Consider the following 19,680-nt stretch of genomic DNA (forward strand, 5'->3'; position numbering starts at 1 on the left):
TTTCTCTCCCAGTCCTTTCAGGCTTGTCGGGGGGCTTGCCCCCACACCCAGACACGGGCTGGCCCCAGCCAGTCTCTTTCTGCCTCTGTCATTATGTGGGGTGGTGATGGGGGTGGGTGCAGGGAGAGATGAGAAAATCGCACCTGCCACCTGGTAAGCATGCCCTGTGCCCTCCATTTTACACATGTTGTTCCCACGTATCTCCCCCTGCCTTGATCCTAATAGCCCCATTTCCACCAGTCCTGGGACCCCTCCTCCCAACCTCCAGCCCTGTGGCTGCTGTGATTCCCCTAGGAGGGGCCAGGCCAAAGAAAGGATACCGCTTTCCTCTGGCCTCTTCCCCCGTCGAAGCTTGTGTCTCCTCTTAGTTGCCCTGCAAATAAATGTCTCTCGAAAGAGGGTGCCGAGCACCTAATCTGCATCTTAGTTGTGGTAATTTGCATAACAACCCTCAGTCCCCTGCCCCCATAAAAACACTGGTTCTGTGGTGTCCAGGCTCCAGCAGAGACCCCTGGGCCGGGATGAGCCTGGCACTGGGGTAAGAACTGGCTGGGTGGGCAGAGCCAGCAGAACTGGAACTGCTCTCTGGCAACTTTCTTTCCCACCCCCAGGGAGACTCTTTACTCCTGAGGCAGGAGGAATGGCATTTGTGGGGTCCCACAAATACAAATTTCTCCTCTTATTCAGCACACACACACATACAAACACACAAAGACAACACACAAGCCCACTCACCCAGGGACGGACCCACAAGTCCAGGCTCCCGAAGCCACTTGCACCCTTGCCAACACACAGCCACAATGCACAGGCCCAGAGCTGCCACTCTGCTTGCAGGAGTGCCCCGCCCCCGCGTCTTCCCCACAGTTGATATGCCACATTGGAGTCCGCACACGGACCTGGGTGTCTCTGCCGCACGCCATTTACATCTCTCTCCCGATCTGTCAACCTGTCTCGGCTCCCGTCTCTCTTTCTCGGTCTCTGTCTCCCCCCTCTCCCCCAGCCCTGGGGGCTGTCAGCCAGTCTCTTTTCCCAGCTTTGTCTCTGTCTCTGCATCTCGAGCTGCCTTTCTGTCTCTCTGATTCCTCTGTCGCTCCTTCTCTGCTTGCCTGTCCGTTGCTTGCTCGCTGGCCTGCCTCTCTCTCCCCATCTCTCGTCCCCTCCTCTCTCTCTCTCTCTCTCTCTCTCTCTCTCTCTCTCTCTCTCTCTCTCTCTCCACACACACACACACACAGGTTTGCTCCGAAGCCCCCAACACTGGGACCCTATGAGGGTGATCGGAGATTTGACTTTTCTAATTCAGGTCAATGCTAGCCGCATGTTCTTCGGGCACAGACAGGGAGGGGCGTGGGCTGGCAAACGTGTCTCTTTCCTCGCCCTTCTTGTTTTGTGTTTGGTTTTTGGTTGAGGCTCCCACCCCTCATCTTCTCAGCTCAGGGTCCACCTGACTTCTCTATGCCTGCATTTTGGTCCTCCTTTATTCCCCAGCGCTGTTTCTGGCTTCTGGGCGCTAAGAAGGCCAAACGCAGGGTCGAGGGTGGAAGTAAAGACAGGGTGGAGACCCGCGATTTCCCCCGTAGATCCGGGAACGAACCTGGAGGCTCCGGGGACGCGGATGGGGGGCCGCGGCCTGCCCCGCCCCCGTGCTTCCCGCTTCGGACGCCAGGGGTCGCTCCGCGACTGGCCGCTTATAGTGGCTCTCGCCGCGCGGCGACTCACACCACCCGCACTGCCGCCCCGGGAGGGAGGCGAGGAAGGTTAGGGACGCAGAGAGCTGGAGCGCTTGCAAGAGGCAGCCGCGGGGCCAGGGCTCTGGCAGGGGCTGGGGCCACGGCTAGGGTAGCCAAAGCAGTGCCGTGGTCTCCGGGAACCAGAACGCAAAACCCTCCTGGAAGGTCGCGCCCGGTGGGCACCACCCGCAGTTCCGAGCCCGGGACGTCCGGAGCGCGGGCAGCAACAATCTGTCTGGGTAGCCTGGGACCCGGGCACCGCCATCGGTGAGAAAGCAGCTGTCTTGGAGAGCACGCACCCTAGCAGTGCAAGAAACCAACCGTCCGAGAGAAAGGGAAGAGAGAGAGAGAGAGAGAGAGGCCGCGGAACTCAGGCGCCCGGGATCATCTCGGACTGCACAGGAGGGTAACAGGAGCACAGGCTGCGAGCCGTCGGGAGCTACCCTTGGCCGAGCCCGTGGGGGAGACCCCCGCCTTGACGGACGGTTTGGGGAACGGCACAGCTGCGGCGGGGGCCCGCGGGGGCAGGAGGCCCGGGCGCAGCCGTCGGGGGTGTCCAGACCCAGGCCCGAGCCCGGCCACCTCCTCCAGGGCCCGCGGAGAGCCCCGGGTCTCCGTCGCCATTGCGCCCAAGAGTGAGGAAGATCTGCTGGCCCTGGCCGCGTCGCGGCTGAGCCGCCGCAAGCGGGTGGCGGGCGCGGCCGTCGGGGTGGCCATGGTGCTGCTGCTGCTGGTGGCCATCCCGCTGCTTGTGCACAGCTCCCGCGGGCCGGCGCACTACGAGATGTTGGGTCGCTGCCGCATGGTCTGCGACCCTCACGGGCCCCGAGGCCCGGGCCCAGACGGCACCCCCGCTTCCGTGCCTCCCTTCCCGCCGGGCGCCAAGGGAGAGATGGGTCGCCGGGGAAAGGCAGGCCTGCGGGGGCCCCCGGGGCCACCAGGTCCCCGAGGACCCCCAGGAGAGCCCGGGAGGCCCGGTCCCCCGGGTCCTCCGGGCCCCGGCCCCGGCGGGGTGGCGCCCCCTGCCGGCTACGTGCCTCGCATTGCCTTCTACGCCGGCCTGCGGCGACCTCACGAAGGGTACGAGGTGCTACGTTTTGACGACGTGGTGACCAACGTGGGCAATGCTTATGAGGCAGCCAGCGGCAAGTTCACCTGCCCCATGCCGGGCGTCTACTTCTTTGCTTACCACGTGCTCATGCGGGGCGGCGACGGCACCAGCATGTGGGCCGACCTGATGAAGAACGGACAGGTGAGGTTCCCTCCCTCCCCCCTCCCCCCAGCCCAGTCCACAAACCGAGCTCCATCCTGGAATATCGCCACCGAATCCAGAAACGCCAGGCTGCTAACAAAACTTAGGAACCGTTTCATTTAGCCACAGAGGAATTGGAGGCCAGATTTGGGGAGCGGAGTCGGGGGGTGGGGGAGCACTTGCTTGGAGGAGGGTCTCCCTGTACCTTAGGAAGGCGGTCAGAATTAGAACTCAGGATTCAAAGCTTCAGGTGTGTGCTGTCCGCCCTCACACTCAGACGGAAGGCAACCTCACCAAATGTTTTGTCTCACTCTGCAAATGAGGTTCTTTTCCATCCTGTCTTGGGCTACCCGCTAGTCTGTAGCAGCCCTCCTGGCCTTTGAGGGGGCCCCCTGCATTGGGTGAGCTGCCTAACTTCAGGCTGCTTTGGATTAGAATGGAAAACCTGTGTTCCAGGCAGTAGGCAGCTAGCAGCTGTTCCTATATTGGGGGAGGGGGGAGCGGGATTCAGCTTCTGTTCTTGAAGAAAAGGTAAAAAAGAAAGAAAATGTTCACTTGTCAGGCAGCTATGTTGCTCACCCGGGGCCTTGTGGCCAAGCCTACAATAGGCCTTGCCCTCAACTAATACTGAGCCAAAGGCAGAGGTGGGAAATAGCTTAGCAGTCCAGGAGCCAGCCAGATGGCTTCAAGGAAAGGTCTGATCCCAGCAGGAGGGAGGCAAGGGACAGGTAGAATGGCAGCTTGCACCCTGGCCTGTTCTGAGCAACCTGTCTCCAAATTTCCCTGTTCCCAGTCCCTGTGGGCAAAGCTGGAGGCATTGAGCCCCCCTGGATTGCAGGAATAGCTCCAAGGACTCAGCTCTGGCTGAATGTTCCTAGCAGAAGGGTGTCCCCACCTTGCAGGTGCAGGCATGGGGGGGGCTGGTTCCAGGGTCACAGAGGCCTCTGGAGGTTGGGGTTGAGGTGACCTTTGGGTGCCCTGTGTGGTGCTGGGGTAATCTTATGGGGCCTGCTCCTCTGGCCTCTGTCCAAGACCTGGGCCCTACTACAGCCACAGCGCCCTCCTGCTGCCCATCTGTGGGGGGTTTCCTCCCAGCAGGGCCACCTAGGGACCCAAAGAAAGGGAGTGACAGTGCCTACATGCCTGTATGGGCGTGTGATCTGTGTGTGTAAAAGGAGTGTACGTGTACATGATACGTGTGTGTCGTGGTGCATGGGGCGAGGGCGTGTGACACAGGGTGTCTGCCTGTGGTACCCAGTAGGTGTGCTTGGCCTGCACAGGGCATGTAGCAGAAGCGGTAGGACGCCGTGGGTTGCTGTGCGGGCTTGCCAGAGTGCGGGGCGCCGCAGCTCCCACTCTGTATTCCGCGGTGCGGGCGCTGCGGCCCCGGGGATGGTAAATAATGATTAGAATAATGATGAATAATTAATAAGTTAATAACCAGCCCCAGTGGGATGGAAGAGGGGACTGGGGAGGGGGCTGGTGGCCTGAGGGGACCCGTTGCCACGAGGACAGAGAAGGGAAAAGCTCCCTGTTTCTCTGGGAGGCAGTCCTCACGTCACAACAGTGTACCTCCCCCTGCCCCATCAAGGAGCAGGGAGGAACCCAAGGGTAGCTCTAACAGGAGGTCCCAGCAGGTAGGAAATCTTACCCTAGGGGTTCGTTTTATTTAAAAAAAAAAAAGAGACCTATAACAGCAAAGCGTTTTCCGTATGGAAACCGGAGTTTTGGACACTCATTTGAGCCTAACGACCTGGTGAGGTGGGCTCTGTAACTGCTCCCACTTCATAGTTCCAATCGGGGCCCAGAGGAGTGAAACTTGCCTGCAGTCACACAAGGCAGCGAATGGCCGCGCTCCCCAGGCCTCTGCCCAAGTCGTGCCTGGTCCCTGCGGCCGGCCCTCGCTGCACCCTCCCGCGCTGGGGCGTGCACCGCCTCCGCCCGGCCCCCTGCGCTCAGCCAGCCCTGCACACACAGGACATGTGGCTTTGCTGTCCCTTCCTCGCTAGGTGCGGGCCAGCGCCATAGCACAGGACGCCGACCAGAACTACGACTACGCCAGCAACAGCGTCATCCTGCACCTGGATGTAGGCGACGAGGTTTTCATCAAGTTGGACGGCGGGAAGGTGCACGGCGGCAACACCAACAAGTACAGCACCTTCTCAGGCTTCATCATCTACCCGGACTGAGCCGGCCCCTCCCCACGCCCCCACCCCCACCCCCACCCCGCCCCGATCGCCCAGCGTCCCCACCCACCTCCCCGCCCGCCACACCCAGGGCACCGCCCCCCTCGTTGGAGACTCCAGCCCGCAGGGGCGAGCTTTGGGCACTCCTGGGCCTAGGTGACTGGGGATCCCAGGGGAGGAGCCGACCGCCCACCGCGGGACTCCAGCCCTCAGCACGCCCCTGACAGCCCGAACGGGGAGGGCGGAGGGCGGGGAGGGCAGAGGTCGCGGCCCTTCGTCGTCGTCGTGCCCTGAGCTGGGGCGCAGTTTCACTAGCCGGGGCTCAGAGGTCCGGGAAACAGGAGGAAAAGAGCAGAAACAAGAGCCCGTCTGAGACAACAAGAGGCGTGAGGACGGGGTAGGTGCTGGTCCTGGTCGCTCCCATTCCCGCCTCCCTTTCATCGCCACGTTCAGTCTCCAGGCTCCAGCCTTGGTGGCCTGCTTTTGAACTGGGGAATGCTGAATTTTTCTGCTGGCATTGAAAACTCATTCTGTACAGTCCCATTCCACCCCATCCAGGGCGAGGCCCTGGGGCTACAGCTGCCATTGCCTCTTCCAATAAAGTGAGGCTGGGGGACTGTGTGTGGCTGCTTAACTTGCTGTCCTGGGGGTGGGGGACCCGTTCCCTGTCACTCCCTGCTTCTCAGGGTGCCAGGTCAGGGCAGCTCAGGGGTGCCACTGTGTGTGCGGTGGGGGGGAGGGGCTGGGAGGGGGAATTGGGGAAGGTCTGAACTCCAGCAGAGCTAGGGGAGACACCACCCAGAGTGAGGCTAACAAGGGAGGGTTCCAAAGGCCTGGGGCTGGTGCTGCTTCTCTTCTGTCCTGACACAGGGGAAAAGTTCTAGAAGAGGAGCGCTAGGGAAAGAGGGAGTGCCGGATGGCTCCTGCGGGTGGGACACATCTCAAGAAGCGGGGAGAAGAGCAGGTGCCACATTGCCGCTGTCCCCCCCCCCCCCAGCTCACCCAAGGGTGGGGTAGGCGGTTTCCAGCTGAGGGGACACTGCCACCATGTGGGCAGTTGGAGAACAACACCCATAGAGACCTAGTTAGACTCACCAGCTGGACATCTGGACGCTTCAGAAACTTTATTAAAGGACAAAAGGGTTTTGGCTTCCAATCCCGTGAGCACATGGGCAAATAAATAGGGGTTAAAAAGGCGAGGAGCACGCAGGTGGAGGCGGGTGACTCAGGGTGGAGAGTCCTGCAGGGCAGCAGAACCAACCGGGATGAAACTCTGGAGACAGAGAAGACCCCTGTCACACAGCCTGGCACCCTTCCCCCAGACAGCCAGCCAGCTCAAAGACCTCTCCTGAGAGCAGCCAAGGCCCGCCCCCTGCCCCGCCCCCACTCCCTAGGCAGCCTGGCTGGGCCGGACAGGGGAGGGGGGTGGTGGCTCACCAGGGCGTCCTGCCATTCGAGTAGTGTGGCCACAGGGTTGGTGCACACCCGGCTGGGGCCTGCGGGAGGGGCTCGGCTGGTGTAGAAGGCGCACTCGTCGTCCAGCCGGGCCTCGTGGAAGCAGTGGATGGCGCTTAGACAGGCTTTGAGGCGCTGTCTCAGGGCCAGGGCCCGCGGGGCCAGCCTGCTGGGGCCTGAGGGTTGAGAGAGGGTCTGAGTCCCATCTCAGAGTCCTGTCTGCCCCCGCTCCCGACCCCGGGCCTGCTCTCCCAGTCCTCCAAGGCCGAGCCAACTAGGAGCACAGGGCTTAGAGAGGCAGCTCCTAGCCTGCTCCCTGCGCAACCTGGCTGGGGCAGGGTAGAAGGTGGGATGTGCAGGCAACAGGGCAGCCCCAGCGCCCAGTGACTGAAGGGGGCTCCTTTGTTCACAGCATTCATCACCCACCTCTTACCTGCCTGGCCCGCAGGGGGCCTCGGAGACTGGAGGGAGTGGATAGGGGGGCTGGCACACAGTGGCCGCTGGGAAGAGAAGGTCAGGCTGGTGGTCGCTGGAGCCCCCTGGCTGCAGGAGGGCTGTGGGCTGGGTGGCAAGGAGCAGGCCTCTGATGGCGCCTGCTCCACCCTAGGGCAGGCCTCAGGGGCTCTGGCCTGGCCCTGGGGGCGGGGCTCTGCAGAAGGGCAGGGCTCTGGTGCGCCGGGCTGATCCTGGGGAGACAGCTCTGGCACCTCACCCCTACAGGACTCTGGGGTTGCTGGCTCTGTTGCAGGACAGGGCCGTGCCTCCTGGGCCCCCTGTGGAAGGCAGGGCTGCGGCAGCTCAGAATGAAAGCAGGAAGTCCCAGAATCGGGCTCCAGGACATCCACAGTTCTAGAAATCTCCGCCAGCACAGGCTGCAGCTCAGTCATATCCAGCGACGGGGCCCCATGGAGGGGGACACACTTGTCCCCTGCCAGCCCCTCCACCTCTTGCCTTAACAGCTGCTGCAGGACACTGATGCGCTGTGAGGGGAGACAGCACCCCGCTGTGACACCACGGTGTGGGGACCTGCAGCCCACCACGCTGTCCTCTCCCCACCCCCACTCCCCTGCCAGCATCAGAGCTGTGCCCCATAGGCCCACCTGCATCTTCAGCTCCTGGAGCCTGGGGGCTCCACTGGAGTGCACAGCAGGGGGAGCTGCCAGTGGGTCCCCAGGCCCCTCTTGCAGCTCACCGGAAGTCTCCTGGTCAAACAGCCGCACCGCAATCTGTCCCTGCCACGGAGAGGGGAGGGGTATGTGAAGGAAGCCGGGCCCGGGCAGGAAGGCAGAGCCCGAGTCCCACCCACATCAGGAAGGGAGGCTTCGGGTAGAAGGGGCAGTAGACACACAGGGAGCAGCTTTTCTAGAGAGAGCACACCTGCTCCCAACTGCTGGGCCTCTGGGCGCGGGAGGGCTTTGACACTTACCCAGGAGAGGGCGGGCTCCTCCTGGCAGGACTGAGGGGAGAGGCCACGCAGCCATCGGGCCTGGCACGGAAGTGAGAGGTCACCTACAGATGGAACCCACTCCCCCCTTGCCTCTGTCTTAACCGTCCCTACCCCTACCCGTCTCTTTTCTCCTCTAGTCTCAGTCCCCAGCAGCTGCCTCCCACGGCCCCTCTTACCTGCTGGACTCGGGGGGCTGATGGGATGGGTGTGAATCGCATTTTGGGTCGCATGTTGAAATGCCGCAACACTGAATATGATGTCTGGGGAAGAGATATGGGCAGCTGAACCTAGGCCTGGCAGGGGTCACCGGCCAGCTTATTCTGCCCTCGCCCAGCCCCCAACCAAGAGCCGTTGATACAAACCGCTGCCACCGAGGCACCAGGGGAGGGGACACGCTGAGCTCGTCCAAAAGGTGATGGCCGGGCGACAGGAGGTGGCGCCACACGGCCGGGCATGGGCAGGGTCACAGGGGCAGGGGAGGGTACCAGGTGTGAGTGTTGGCCGTCCTTTGGAGGGAGACAACGTGAGAAGAATGAGCCTTTCCTATATCTGGCTCTCACTGCTCCAGACTGAAACCAAATCATGTCCCTCCCCTGCTCACCCAGTCTCCCTACGGCTTTCCACCCATTCCACGTGAAGGCCAAGGACCCCGGCTCGCAAGTCCTCATCCAATCTGTTCCCCCCTCACCCCCATCCCTGTAGCCTCACCTCCTCACTCTACTGCTGTCTCACTGGCCTCTCCTTTTTGCTGATCCTCAAACACACTAGGTACATTTCCACCCCAGGGCCTTGGCACCTACAGTTCTCTTGGCCTGAAACATTCTTCCCCCAGATAATCTGCATGGCTCACTCCAGGGCTTCACTTCAACACTGTTTTCTCCATGACAAAGCTCCCTAACTCATCTGTGTGAACTGTAACAACCCAGTCCACTTTCAGTACCTTAGTTATTTTTTATTACATGTCACAACTATATTTACATAGGTGTATTATTATTACATAGGTGTTTATTTTTGTCTCCCTCTTCTAGAATATAAACTTGCTCACTGCTGTATGTGCAAAGCCCAGAACTGTGTCTGGCACTCAGGAGCTGGTCAGTCCCTATTTGTGAGTTGAAGGGATGAGCGCTATTGGCTGACAGGGCTGTCAGTCAGCTGTCTCACCCTCAGCACTGATCTGATGGTGATTTGAGTATATCCCGATGTGTAACCTCTCACCCCCAGGTCCCAGACACCTGGAAAAGAGAGGTCAGCCCCATTCTGGTGAGGGCTGGTGTCCATCTGGGGCAAACCCTGACCCAATAACACCCCAAGGCCCCGAGTGCCAGGTTCTACCCACAATCCTCAGTGCTGACTGCTGCAGGATCCCCCAGGCCACTCCTCTACCTGCACCTACTGTTCCAGGAGGGTCCCATCTCACCTTGGTGTGTGTGATCTCTCGGATTTCTCTTAGTGGTATTCGCTGAGCCAGACCAAGAGGGCCCCCTCCTCCTTCATCTGTGTGAGAGACAACCTCCTGCTCTCCCTCAAGGAGAGAGGAAGCTGGGAGAAGGCAGGAAATTGGCTGCAGTACCTAAAAAGCCCTCCAAAGACTGGCACAGGGTTTTGGCAACCTTTGAAGAGTAAACTAGTTGGGTTTTTAAATTTTTTTCTTCTGTGTTTGGAAGGCACAGAGACAGAGAGATAGACAGATAGACCTTCCACCTACTGGTTCACTCTCCAAGTGTCTGTAGTAGCTGGGGCTGGGCTAGGCTGAAGCCAGGAGCAGAGAATACAATCCAGGTCTCCCACAGCGGTGGCAGGGACCCAAATACTTGAGCCGTCACCATCACCTGCTACTTCCTGGGAGACCATTAGCAGGAAGCTGGATCAGATCGGAGCCATGGTTTGAGTCTTGGCTGCTTTGTGCTTCTGATCTGGCTTCCTGATAATGCGCTTGGGAAGGTAGTGGGTGCTGGCCCAAGTACTTGGGCCCCTGCCATCCATATGGGAGATGTGGATGGAGTTCTTGGCTCCTGAGTTTGGCCTGGCCCAGTTCTGGAGACTGTGGCCATTTTGGGAGTGAACAAAGGGATAGAAGATTTTCTCTCTGTCTCTTGCACTCCAGTTTGAGATCTGGGTATCCTGCAGTGCTATACCAAACACCTACCCTGAACATAAACCAGTTAATACCCCCTTCTACATTAATACAGCAAGAACTCATACAGAGGCCAACACGATCTCAGTAAAGCCTTATTAATCTGAACACCCCAAGGGGGCTGAGGGTGTGGTGAAGGCTCTTAGGGGCTGGGATTAGACACTGAGTAAAGGCAAATCTTGCAAAGTAGAAGGGAAAGGGCAGAAGCAAGGACTATCTCCTTTGACGCAAGTGCAATAGGCCAACTGCTAGTTTCTTCCTAGCCTCCCATCTCCCCACTCCTCAGGGGCGTCCCCCCTACCCTGCCCTCTCACAACCTGCTGAGCTTTCTCCTCTCTCCTTCCCACTGCCGGCAGCCCACCTGCCCCTGTTCTCTCCCCCATAGCCAGACACACTCACCAGGCTGGACTGGGGTCTCCAGGAGCAATCCCGAGGCCTGGCTCACTGTAGTCCTGATGACAATAAGGACAGCAGCCAGGAAGCACTGAGTAGCAAGTGCGGGACCTGGCCATTGCTAAATGCTTTACACACATCACAGCATTTCATTCGACAGCAACTTCCAGTATTGCCACAAACACTATCCTCATTCAGTAAACACCAAAACCAACGCTCAGAGAGCCTAAGGCCATCTTGCAGGGCTGAGTGAGTGAGAGTCAGGAATTAAGCTCAAATGCCATGGTTGCCACTGTCTGTGCTCTGGCCACTAAGCCAGTCAGCAACTTACACCTCTGTCTCCTTCTTCCCCTCTCATATCCCAAGGACACGTCATAGCAAGCCGGACCCCTAGTCCAAAGACTCCCCTGGGCAACCACAGGCTTCCCCCCAGCCCCTCTGCAGGTGCTGAGCAGTCTGAGAGCTACTTGAAGGCCTCAGCTCTGCAGGACCCCTCTCCAGGACAGGGGTTCATTCTTCTCCAAACACCCTCTCCTTCTCACCGGCTGCTGCCACCTGTCCCTCTTCTTAGCTCCTGGAAACGGGGGCGGGCAGAGGAGTGCAAGGAGGTTCCTGCAGGTGGAATCTGTTGCATAGGAGCAGGAGATGGAAGCCAGGTCACAGGTGGGCCCAAACCTTCAAGCCCCACTCCCCAGCCTGGCTCCTCCCTCAGGGCCTGTTGGCTCACCCTGAGTCAGTGCCTCTCCCAAGGCCCTGATCTCACATCCGCCTCTCAAGGGGACTCACCGTAGCCTCTAGCCTCTGGGGATGCTCACTCCGGCCTCGGGGTCCTGGACCCTCCAACCTTGAGAAACAGGAAGCCCTGGCGGGGTCTAGTTGCTGGATGGGGGTTCTGGGAGCCAAATATGCAGAGGCCCGAGCACCCTGGGAGCCCCAACAGAGGCTCTCAGCACAGGCTTTGGATCTCTCCTTGGCCCACCCCAACCTCATCTCCTCACATCCTGTCTCATTACCTGGCCCCTCCGGGTGGCGATTCCCTGGCTCCCTCGAATCAGTACTCTCTGAGCCAGACTGGACTGGCGCCCCAGACAATAACTCTTCACTCCCTCACCTGATAGGATGGTGGCTAGGGCTACGGGGTCAGCCACAAACTCTATGGCTCCCGGAGCCTCTGCAAGGGAAGAGAATGAAATGTGAAGGGGAAGAGGCACGGGGGGAAGGCTGGGGGACCAGGGACCCTGGATAGTCATCTTGTGCTGTAGGAGTGAGCAGAAGTGATTGATCCCATGGAACTCAGCTCAGAACTTTAAGAAAGCCCCCAAGTCCCACTGTGCTCTTCCCATTCTTCCACTCAGCCAGGGAGGCCGTGTTCCCAGGATTCCAACAGGTACCTGTCCGGGGAGGGGGCCCAGACCCCACGTTTTCTCTCCCAGAGTTAGGTCTGAGCTCCTCCAAGGTGATCCGGACGGGAGAGACTCCCTCTGATCCTTGTGATCTCTCTGTCGGCTGCGTGCCCTTCAACTTGGAGCCTGCCGCACCAACAAGGGGACCTTGAATACCGAGCGGAGGCTTCTGCACCAATCCCTGGGGGCGGGGGGAGAAGAGGGGACAAGAACGTTGGGGTGCACTGCAGGTGTGCGCTGCCTGTCAGTCATCGTCACCCACCAGGACCCCTCTTACCCTTGGATCTTGGTTCTCTTGGTCCAGGGCGCACGATCTGACCGTAGGGAAAGGTGGGCGTCGCTGAGAGCGCACGGGAATCTTGCTAGGGGTGGGAGACACACCCCGGGGGAAGGTTTCCTTGGCGGCTTGGAGGGTGGTCATGGTGGCTACAACGTGAGGCTGGAAGGCGGCAGGCAGAGTCGGGGGTCAAAGGTCAACCAGTGCTCGGGGCACCGGTCCTGACTTCCCTGATAACTTCCACCCCCACCCAAACCCAGGCGCCCAGAAGCAAGGCCGCTCCTCTGGGTGCCACCCCCAGACAGGCCGAACCTTACTCTTTCGTCCCGGAACCCGGACCTGCTCTCCTCCCTGTGAACCCCCACAGCCCTCATTCCCTTCAAGATCCCCGTGCCGCCCCTTGCCAGGACCCGTCAGGGTGCCCCCCACCACCACTCTTCACCTTTTCCCTGATTCCCGGCTCCGGCTGCTGCTACTTCCCCCGTTTGTAAAATACGCCAAGCTTCTGATTGGCTCGGCCGGAGGCTCGTGACATCTGCCTCAGCCGTCCAATCCGCGGGCTTCGGAGGCGGGGCCACAAAGAAGGACTCCTCTTCGAACGGCTTTCTGGACAGGAAAAAAACTGACTCGGTCCCGTCAGCCAATCGGAGAGCGGAGCGCGGGTGGAGGGCGGGGAAAGAGGGAGGAGGAGGCCGCTCTGAGGTCGGGGGTGGGGGGACGTGGTCCTCCCAATCTGGGGCCTCAACGGGCGTTGTGGAACTCTCGCGAGGTCTCGGAACTGAGGGGCGAAGGCCGAGAGGCCGGAAGGAGGCGCCGCGTTGTGGGAGGCGTTCGGCATCCCCATCGCGGCTAACGGTGCCGGGGGCTGGCCTGAGCCCCTGACCGAGCCTGAGCGTAGAACGGCGCCCAGCTTTGGGGACGCCGTTCCAGACGCTCGGGGAAATCACGCGGTCGGTGCCGGGGACGAGGAACGCCAGAGCAGCCACAGCCCCGTGAGGCGTGGTCGTTTGGCAGCTAAAGAAACGAGACCTCCTCGTAGAGGGGTTGGAACTCAGTTAGCACAAGGCCACACGTGATCACGGCTGCCCGCCGCCGGGCTTCCGCTTGGTCAGCTCTGGCAGTGGACAGCGCTCTCTGGTTTGGAGGGTGACGAGAGCGGAGGAGACCGGGCAGTCACGTTCATCACGGCACCGCAGCCTGATCTCATTCAGGGGATTGCAAGACCCTCCCCGGCGGTCTCCCCACCACCACCCCCTCTCCGTTCTGTCTTTCCCGTTCGCGTTAATTCATTCTGCATAGAGCAGCTGGAGTTAATATCCTCAAAATGCAAACCTGGTCATGTTGCCACTTGTGCCTTGATCTCCTTTTCCTTTGCCTTCCCAAACCCTTGGGCTCTTGCAGTTCCTCAAATTTGTCGTGCTCCCTTTGGTCCCTGGGTCTGGAATGGCTGCGTTTTGCTTCCATTTTGCGTCAATATCCATTGTTGCTTCAGAGGGTGCCTTGAACCTCTCGCCCACAGCCTGACTCCAACTAGGAGAGGTTTCTTGGTTATGTCCGCTCAGAGAGTGGTGTGTGTGTGTGTGTGTGTGTGTGTTTTCCTTAATCATGTGTTCCAGTTGTTAATGATATATCCATCACTAAAAACAGGATGTGTTAATTTTTGTTGTTGTTAAAGATTTATTTGTTTATTTGAAAGAGTTACAGACGGGGAGAGATGGAGAAAGAGAGATCTTCCATCTGCTGGTTTACTCCCCAGGTGGCCGCAATGGTCAAGGCTGAGCCACACCTGAGCCAGGAGCTTCTTCCCGGTCTCCCATGTGGGTGCAAGGGTCCAAGGACTTGGACCATCTTCTACTGCTTTCCCAGGCCATAGCGGAGAGCTGGATCGGAAGTGGAGCAGCCGGGACTTGAATCAGTGCCCATATGGGATGCTGGCACTGCAGGTGGCGGCTTTACCCACTATGCCACAGCATTGCCCCCCCCCTTAAAATATTTATTTAAAAGGCAGAGTTACAGAGAGGCAGAGAGAGAGAGAGAGGTCTTCTATCTGCTGGTTCACTCCCCAGGTAGTTGCAACAGCTGGAGCTGCACCCATCTGAAGCCAGGAACCAGGAAGCTCTACCTGGTCTCCCACATGGGTGCAGGGGCCCAAGGACTTGGGTCATCTTCCTCTGCTTTCTCAGGCTACAGCAGAGAGCTGGATCAGAAGTGGTGCAGCCGGGACTTGAACCGGCGCCCAAAAGGGATGCTGGCACTGCAGGTGGCAGGTTTACCTGCTGCACCACAGCACCGGCCCATGAGAAGCTTTGCTTCTGATCCAGCTTCCTGCTGTTGTGCACCCTGGGTGGCAGCAGGTGGTGGCTCAAGTGCTTGGGTCTCTGCCTCTTACATGGGAGACCCAGAATAAGTTCTTGGCCCCTGGCTTCTGCCTCACTTAGCCTGGGTTCTTGCAGGCATTTGGGAGAGTGAAAGAGGGAATAGGATCTTAAATAAAAAGGTTAAAAGTGAAAACATTCCATCCTAGTCACTAAAAACAGTACTTATAAAGACAAGGAAACATGATAGACAATGCTGTGTTCAGAGAATAGTCAGTCCTTGGGGAAGGATAGGAAATAAAACCAGGGAGATTAGGGCCACTGACATGGCATACTGGGTAAAGCCGCCGCCTGCAAAGCCTGCATCCTGTATGGGTGCCAGTTTGTGTCCTGGCTGTTCCACTTCCGATCCAGCTCCCTGCTAATGGCCTAGGAAAAGCAGCAGAAGATGGTCCACGCACCTGAGTCCCTGCTACCCACATGGGAGACCTCAAAGAAGCTCCTGGCTTCAGTCTGACCCTGCCCTGGCTGTTGCAGCCACCTGGGGGAGAGAACCAGTGGATGAAAGTTCACTCCCTCTCTGTTTCTCCCCTTTTCTCTGTAACTCTGACTTTCAAACCAATAAATAAGTCTTAAAAAACAAAACCAGAAAGATGGTCTTAGCTGAGGTTCGCCTCCTTTGGCTACCAGTGCTGACAATGTATCAAATCCTAACCACTGCTAGCAAGTACCTTGTAACTACTATGTATAAAGTCTTGCTAGGGATTGATACAGGGAGGAACAAAGCTGAAATTTGACGGCTGGGGAGGCATCAGGATAGAGAGTGGCTGCACAGTGGGTTTACCTGATTGCAAGGTCATCTCCAAGCTTTGGGTCTCATCTTTGGCTTCATGGACCTGGAAGCTTTGAATTGTCAGGCTACCAGGAGTACACTTTGGCACTGACTCACTCTAGTCAAATTCATAAGAGAAGTGGAATAATTTACCCTAAGTCAAGTACCTCTCAATGACCAATAGAAGATGGCCTCCATGCTTGGGCCTGTGCTGTGGTGGGATGAGAAGGCCACGCCAAGATGGCCGCTGGCAAGCCAGCGTCAGTTACTCAGGAATGGCTTTGAAACCCACCTGGCAACGGAGCCTGCCTGGCAACAGGCTGTGATTGGTTAGGGCATAACCCACCCCTTGACCGGATTGGCTGTCTTGGCTATATAAGCTGTTGTACCAAATGAAAAAAACAAGTCTGCGGGCTGCTCGCCTCTGGCCTGCTTTCACCTGACTCCCCGGGTCTGTGTGGTGACTCTGCGCCTCTTGTCCCCACCATGATCCTTCTCTCAGGAACGAATCCACAGCAACACTCTGCCACCCATGGAGGAGACCTGGATGGAGTTCCAGGCTCCTGGCTTTGGCCCCAGGCCATTTGGGGAGTGCAACAATGAATGGAAGATTCTCTTTCTTCCTCCTTCTGTCAGTCTGCCTGTCAATAAACAAATATTTTTAGAAAAATTGGCTGGCACCGCGGCTCACTAGGCTAATCCTCCACCTGTGGCGCCAGCACCCCGGGTTCTAGTCCCGGTCAAGGTGCCGGATTCTGTCCCGGTTGCTCCTCTTCCAGTCCAGCTCTCTGCTGTGGCCCAGGAGTGCAGTGGAGGGTCACCCAAGTGCTTGGGCCCTGTGCCCACATGGGAGACCAGGAGAAGCACCTGGCTCCTTGCTTTGGATCAGCGCCGTGCGCCGGCTACAGTGTGCCGGCCACAGCGGCCATTGGGGGGTGAACCAAAGGAAAAGGAAGACCTTTCTCTCTGTCTCTCACTGTCCACTCTGCCGGTCAAAAAAAAAAGAAAAATATATTTATTTTGGGGCCCATGCTGTGGTAAAGCCACTGCCTGTGACACTGGCATCCCATATGGGTGCTGGTTCAAGTTCCAACTGCTCCTCTTCTGATCTAGCTCTCTGCTAATGTGCCTGGGAAAGCAGTAGAAGATGGCACAAATGGTTGGGCCTCTGCACCTGTGTGGGAGACCGGAAGAAGCTCCTGCCTCCTGGCTTTGGATCAGCCCAGCTCTGGCTGTTGTGGCCATTTGGGGAGTAAACCAGCAGGTGGAAGACCCTTCTCTCTGTCTCTACCTCTCTCTATCTGTAACTCTGCCTCTCAAATAAATAATCTTTAAAAATATTTTTATTTACTTATTTGAAAGGCATATTGACAGAGAGAGGGATCTTCCATCTGCTAGTTTACTTCCAAAGCACCCCCAAGTGCCAGGACTGGGCCAGGCTGAAGCTGGGAACCAAGAACTACTTCCAGGTTTCCTATGTAGGTGGAAGAGGCCCAAGCCCCAGGGCCATCTTCCACTGCTTTCCCAGGCACATTAGCCGGGAGCTGGATCAGAAACAGCATAGCCAGAACTTTAAATCAGCACTCCAATATGGGATGTGACCAGGAGCCTGGAGCTTCTGTTTTCCCACATGGGTGCAGGAGTCCAAGGACTTGGGCCATCTTCAACTGTTTTCCCAGGCCATAGCTGAGAGCTGGATCAGAAGTGGAGCAGCAGGGGCTTGAACCAGCACCAATATGGAATGCTGACACTGCAAGCAACAGCTTAACCCATTACGCCACAATGCTAACCCCTCCTTTTTTTTTTTTTTTAAGTTAATCCAGCTAAAGGTTTTTCAATTTTGTTTATCTTTTAAAAAAACTGACTTTTACTTTCATTCTTTTCTATTGTTTACTTAGCCTACATTTTATTTAATTCTGCTCTGATTTTTTAAAAAAAGATTTATTTATTTATTTGAAAGTCAGAGTTACACAGAGAAGGAGAGGGAGAGAGAGAGAGAGAAAGAGAGAGAGAGAGAGATCTTCCATCTACTGGTTCACTCCCAAAATGGCCAATGGCTGGAGCTGCGCCAATCCGAAGCCAGGAGCCAGGGGCTTCTCCTGGGTCTCCCATGCAGGCGCAGGGGCCCAAGGACTTGGGCCATCTTCTCTCTCTCTCTCTCTTTCTCTCTCTTTTCTTTTCTTTTTTTTTTTTTTTTTGGACAGGCAGAGTTAGACAGTGAGAGAGAGAGAGAGAAAGGTCTTCCTTTTTCCATTGGTTCACCCCCCAAATGGCTGTCACGGCCAGCGCACTGCAGCTGGTGCACTGTGCTGATCCAAAGCCAGGAGCCAGGAGCCAGGTGCTTCCTCCTGGTCTCCCATGAGGGTGTAGGGCCCAAGCATTTGGGCCATCCTCCACTGCCTTCCCGGGCCACAGCAGAGAGCTGGACTGGAAGAGGAGCAACCGGGACAGAATCCAGCACCCCAACTGGGACTAGAACCCGGGGTGCCAGCACCATAGGTGGAGGATTAACCAAGTGAGCCGTGGTGCTGGCCAGGCCATCTTCTACTGCTTTCCCAGGCCATAGCAGAGAGCTGGATCAGAAGTGGAGCATCTGGGACTGGAACCAGTGCCCATATGGGATGCCAGTCTTTACCTGCTATACCACAGCACCAGCCCCCTGATTTTTTTTTAAGTTTTATTTATTTAAAAGACAGAGTAACAGAGAAGAGGGAGAAACAAAGAGAGAATGAGAAGGAGAGAGAGAGAGAGAGAGAGAGATCTTCCATCTACTGGTTCACTTCCCAAATGGCTGCAACGACCAGGTCTGGGCCAGGCCAAAGCCCAGAGCTTGGAACTCCATCCTGGTCTCCCACATGGGTTGCAGAGGCCCAAGCATTTGGGTCATTTTCTGATGACTTCTCAAGTGTGTTAGCAGGAAGCTGAATTGAAAGCAGAGCAGCCAGGACTTAAACCAACACTCCGGATAAGGGATGCTAGCATCAAACGCACCAGTTGAATTCATTGTGTCACAATTGCTGGCCCTTATGATCTGATCTTTATTATAACTTCCTTCTTCTGGCCAACTTGGGGCTTAGTTTGTTGTTCTTGTTCTAATGGCAAGAGGTGTACAATTAAGCTATTTATTTGAGATCGTTCTTTTTCTTGCGGTTGGCATTTATTGCTATAAACTTCCCTCCAGGAACTGCTTTAGCTGATCCCATAAGCTTTGGTATATTGCTTTTCCACTTTCAAGTTTCCCATTATTTTTCATTTCACTTCTGATTTCTTCTTTGATGCATTTATTGTTCAAGAGTGTGTTATTTAATTTCACATAGTTGCACTTTTTTTCTAGTTTTCTTTTTTTTTAACATACATTGCCTTTACTTATTTATTTATTTATTTATTTTTGACAGGCAGCGTGTATGATAGTGAGAGAGAGAGACAGAGAGAAAGGTCTTCCTTTTTGCAGTTGGTTCACCCTCCAATGGCCGCTGCGGCCAGCGCATCTCGCTGATCCGAAGCCAGGAGCCAGGTGCTTCTCCTGGTCTCCCATGCGGGTGCAGGGCCCAAGGACTTGGGCCATCCTCCACTGCCTTCCCGGGCCACAGCAGAGAGCTGGCCTGGAAGAGGGGCAACCGGGATAGAATCTGGTGCCCCAACCGGGACTAGAACCTGGTGTGCCGGTGCCACAAGGCGGAGGATTAGCTTGTTAAGTCATGGCACCTGCCTAGTTTTCTTTTCTTTTTTTTTTTTTTTTTTAAGATTTATTTATTTATTCAAAAGTTAGAGTTACACATAGAGAGGAGAGGCAGAGAGAGAGAGGTCCTCCATCCAATGGTTCACTCCCCAGGTGGCTGCAATGGCTGGAGCTGTGCCGATCCGAAGCCAGGAGCCAGGAGCTTTCTCCAGGTCCCCCACGCGGGTGCAGGGGCCCAAGGGCTTGGGCCATCTTCCACTGATCTCCCAGGCCATAGCAGAGAGCTGGATTGGAAGAAGAGCAGCTAGGACCAGAACCGGCGCCCACATGGGATGCCGGCGCTTCAGGCCAGGACATCAACCCGCTGCACCACAGCACTGGCCTCTCCAATTTTCTCCTGTTATTGATTTCTAGTTTCATTCCACTGTAGTTGGAAGACGTTCTTGATATTGTAATCTTAGTGGATTTTTTTTTGTGTGTGTGTGATTTATTTTGTGGCCTAACATATGAGCTAGCCTACAGAATGTTCCATGTGCATTTGGAAAGAACGTGCATTTTTCATTATGTCCATTTTATCTAT

At 57.0% G+C, this 19,680-nt stretch overlaps 2 protein-coding genes across 2 annotated transcripts; one reads left to right on the plus strand and one right to left on the minus strand.

The window, feature by feature from the left end:
* Positions 1-2,442: 2,442 nt before the first annotated feature.
* C1QL4 (complement C1q like 4) lies at positions 2,443-5,168 on the plus strand. Its single transcript, XM_062202222.1, has 2 exons — positions 2,443-2,979; positions 4,989-5,168. Exons 1-2 carry the CDS (start codon positions 2,443-2,445, stop codon positions 5,166-5,168), a joined length of 717 nt encoding a protein of 238 aa, XP_062058206.1.
* Positions 5,169-6,279: 1,111 nt separating this feature from the next.
* On the minus strand, positions 6,280-12,686 carry TROAP (trophinin associated protein). The gene is made up of 15 exons (XM_062203721.1): positions 12,592-12,686; positions 12,275-12,436; positions 11,986-12,178; positions 11,608-11,765; positions 11,381-11,518; positions 11,137-11,219; positions 10,601-10,653; positions 9,485-9,606; positions 8,430-8,573; positions 8,244-8,327; positions 8,047-8,106; positions 7,721-7,852; positions 7,054-7,600; positions 6,603-6,796; positions 6,280-6,438 (listed from the first exon to the last, which is right to left on the minus strand). The coding sequence occupies exons 1-15, from the start codon at positions 12,646-12,648 to the stop codon at positions 6,391-6,393; spliced, it is 2,175 nt and encodes a 724-aa protein (XP_062059705.1). The 5' UTR covers positions 12,649-12,686; the 3' UTR covers positions 6,280-6,390.
* Positions 12,687-19,680: the final 6,994 nt, after the last annotated feature.

This window comes from Lepus europaeus, chromosome 10 (assembly GCF_033115175.1).
Source record: "Lepus europaeus isolate LE1 chromosome 10, mLepTim1.pri, whole genome shotgun sequence".
NCBI lineage: Eukaryota > Metazoa > Chordata > Mammalia > Lagomorpha > Leporidae > Lepus > Lepus europaeus.

Bases quoted from the DNA above. Each gene is read 5' to 3' on its own strand.
- TROAP (XM_062203721.1), bottom strand. From the start codon at position 12,648: ATGAGGGCTGTGGGGGTTCACAGGGAGGAGAGCAGGTCCGGGTTCCGG. The intron at 11,519-11,607 runs GTAATGAGACAG...TGGGGCTCCCAG, and splicing joins TCGCCACCCGGAGGGGCCAG to GGTGCTCGGGCCTCTGCATA. The intron at 7,601-7,720 runs GTGGGCCTATGG...CTCCCCTCACAG, and splicing joins TCCAGGAGCTGAAGATGCAG to CGCATCAGTGTCCTGCAGCA.
- C1QL4 (XM_062202222.1), top strand. From the start codon at position 2,443: ATGGTGCTGCTGCTGCTGGTGGCCATCCCGCTGCTTGTGCACAGCTCC. The intron at 2,980-4,988 runs GTGAGGTTCCCT...CTTCCTCGCTAG, and splicing joins ACCTGATGAAGAACGGACAG to GTGCGGGCCAGCGCCATAGC.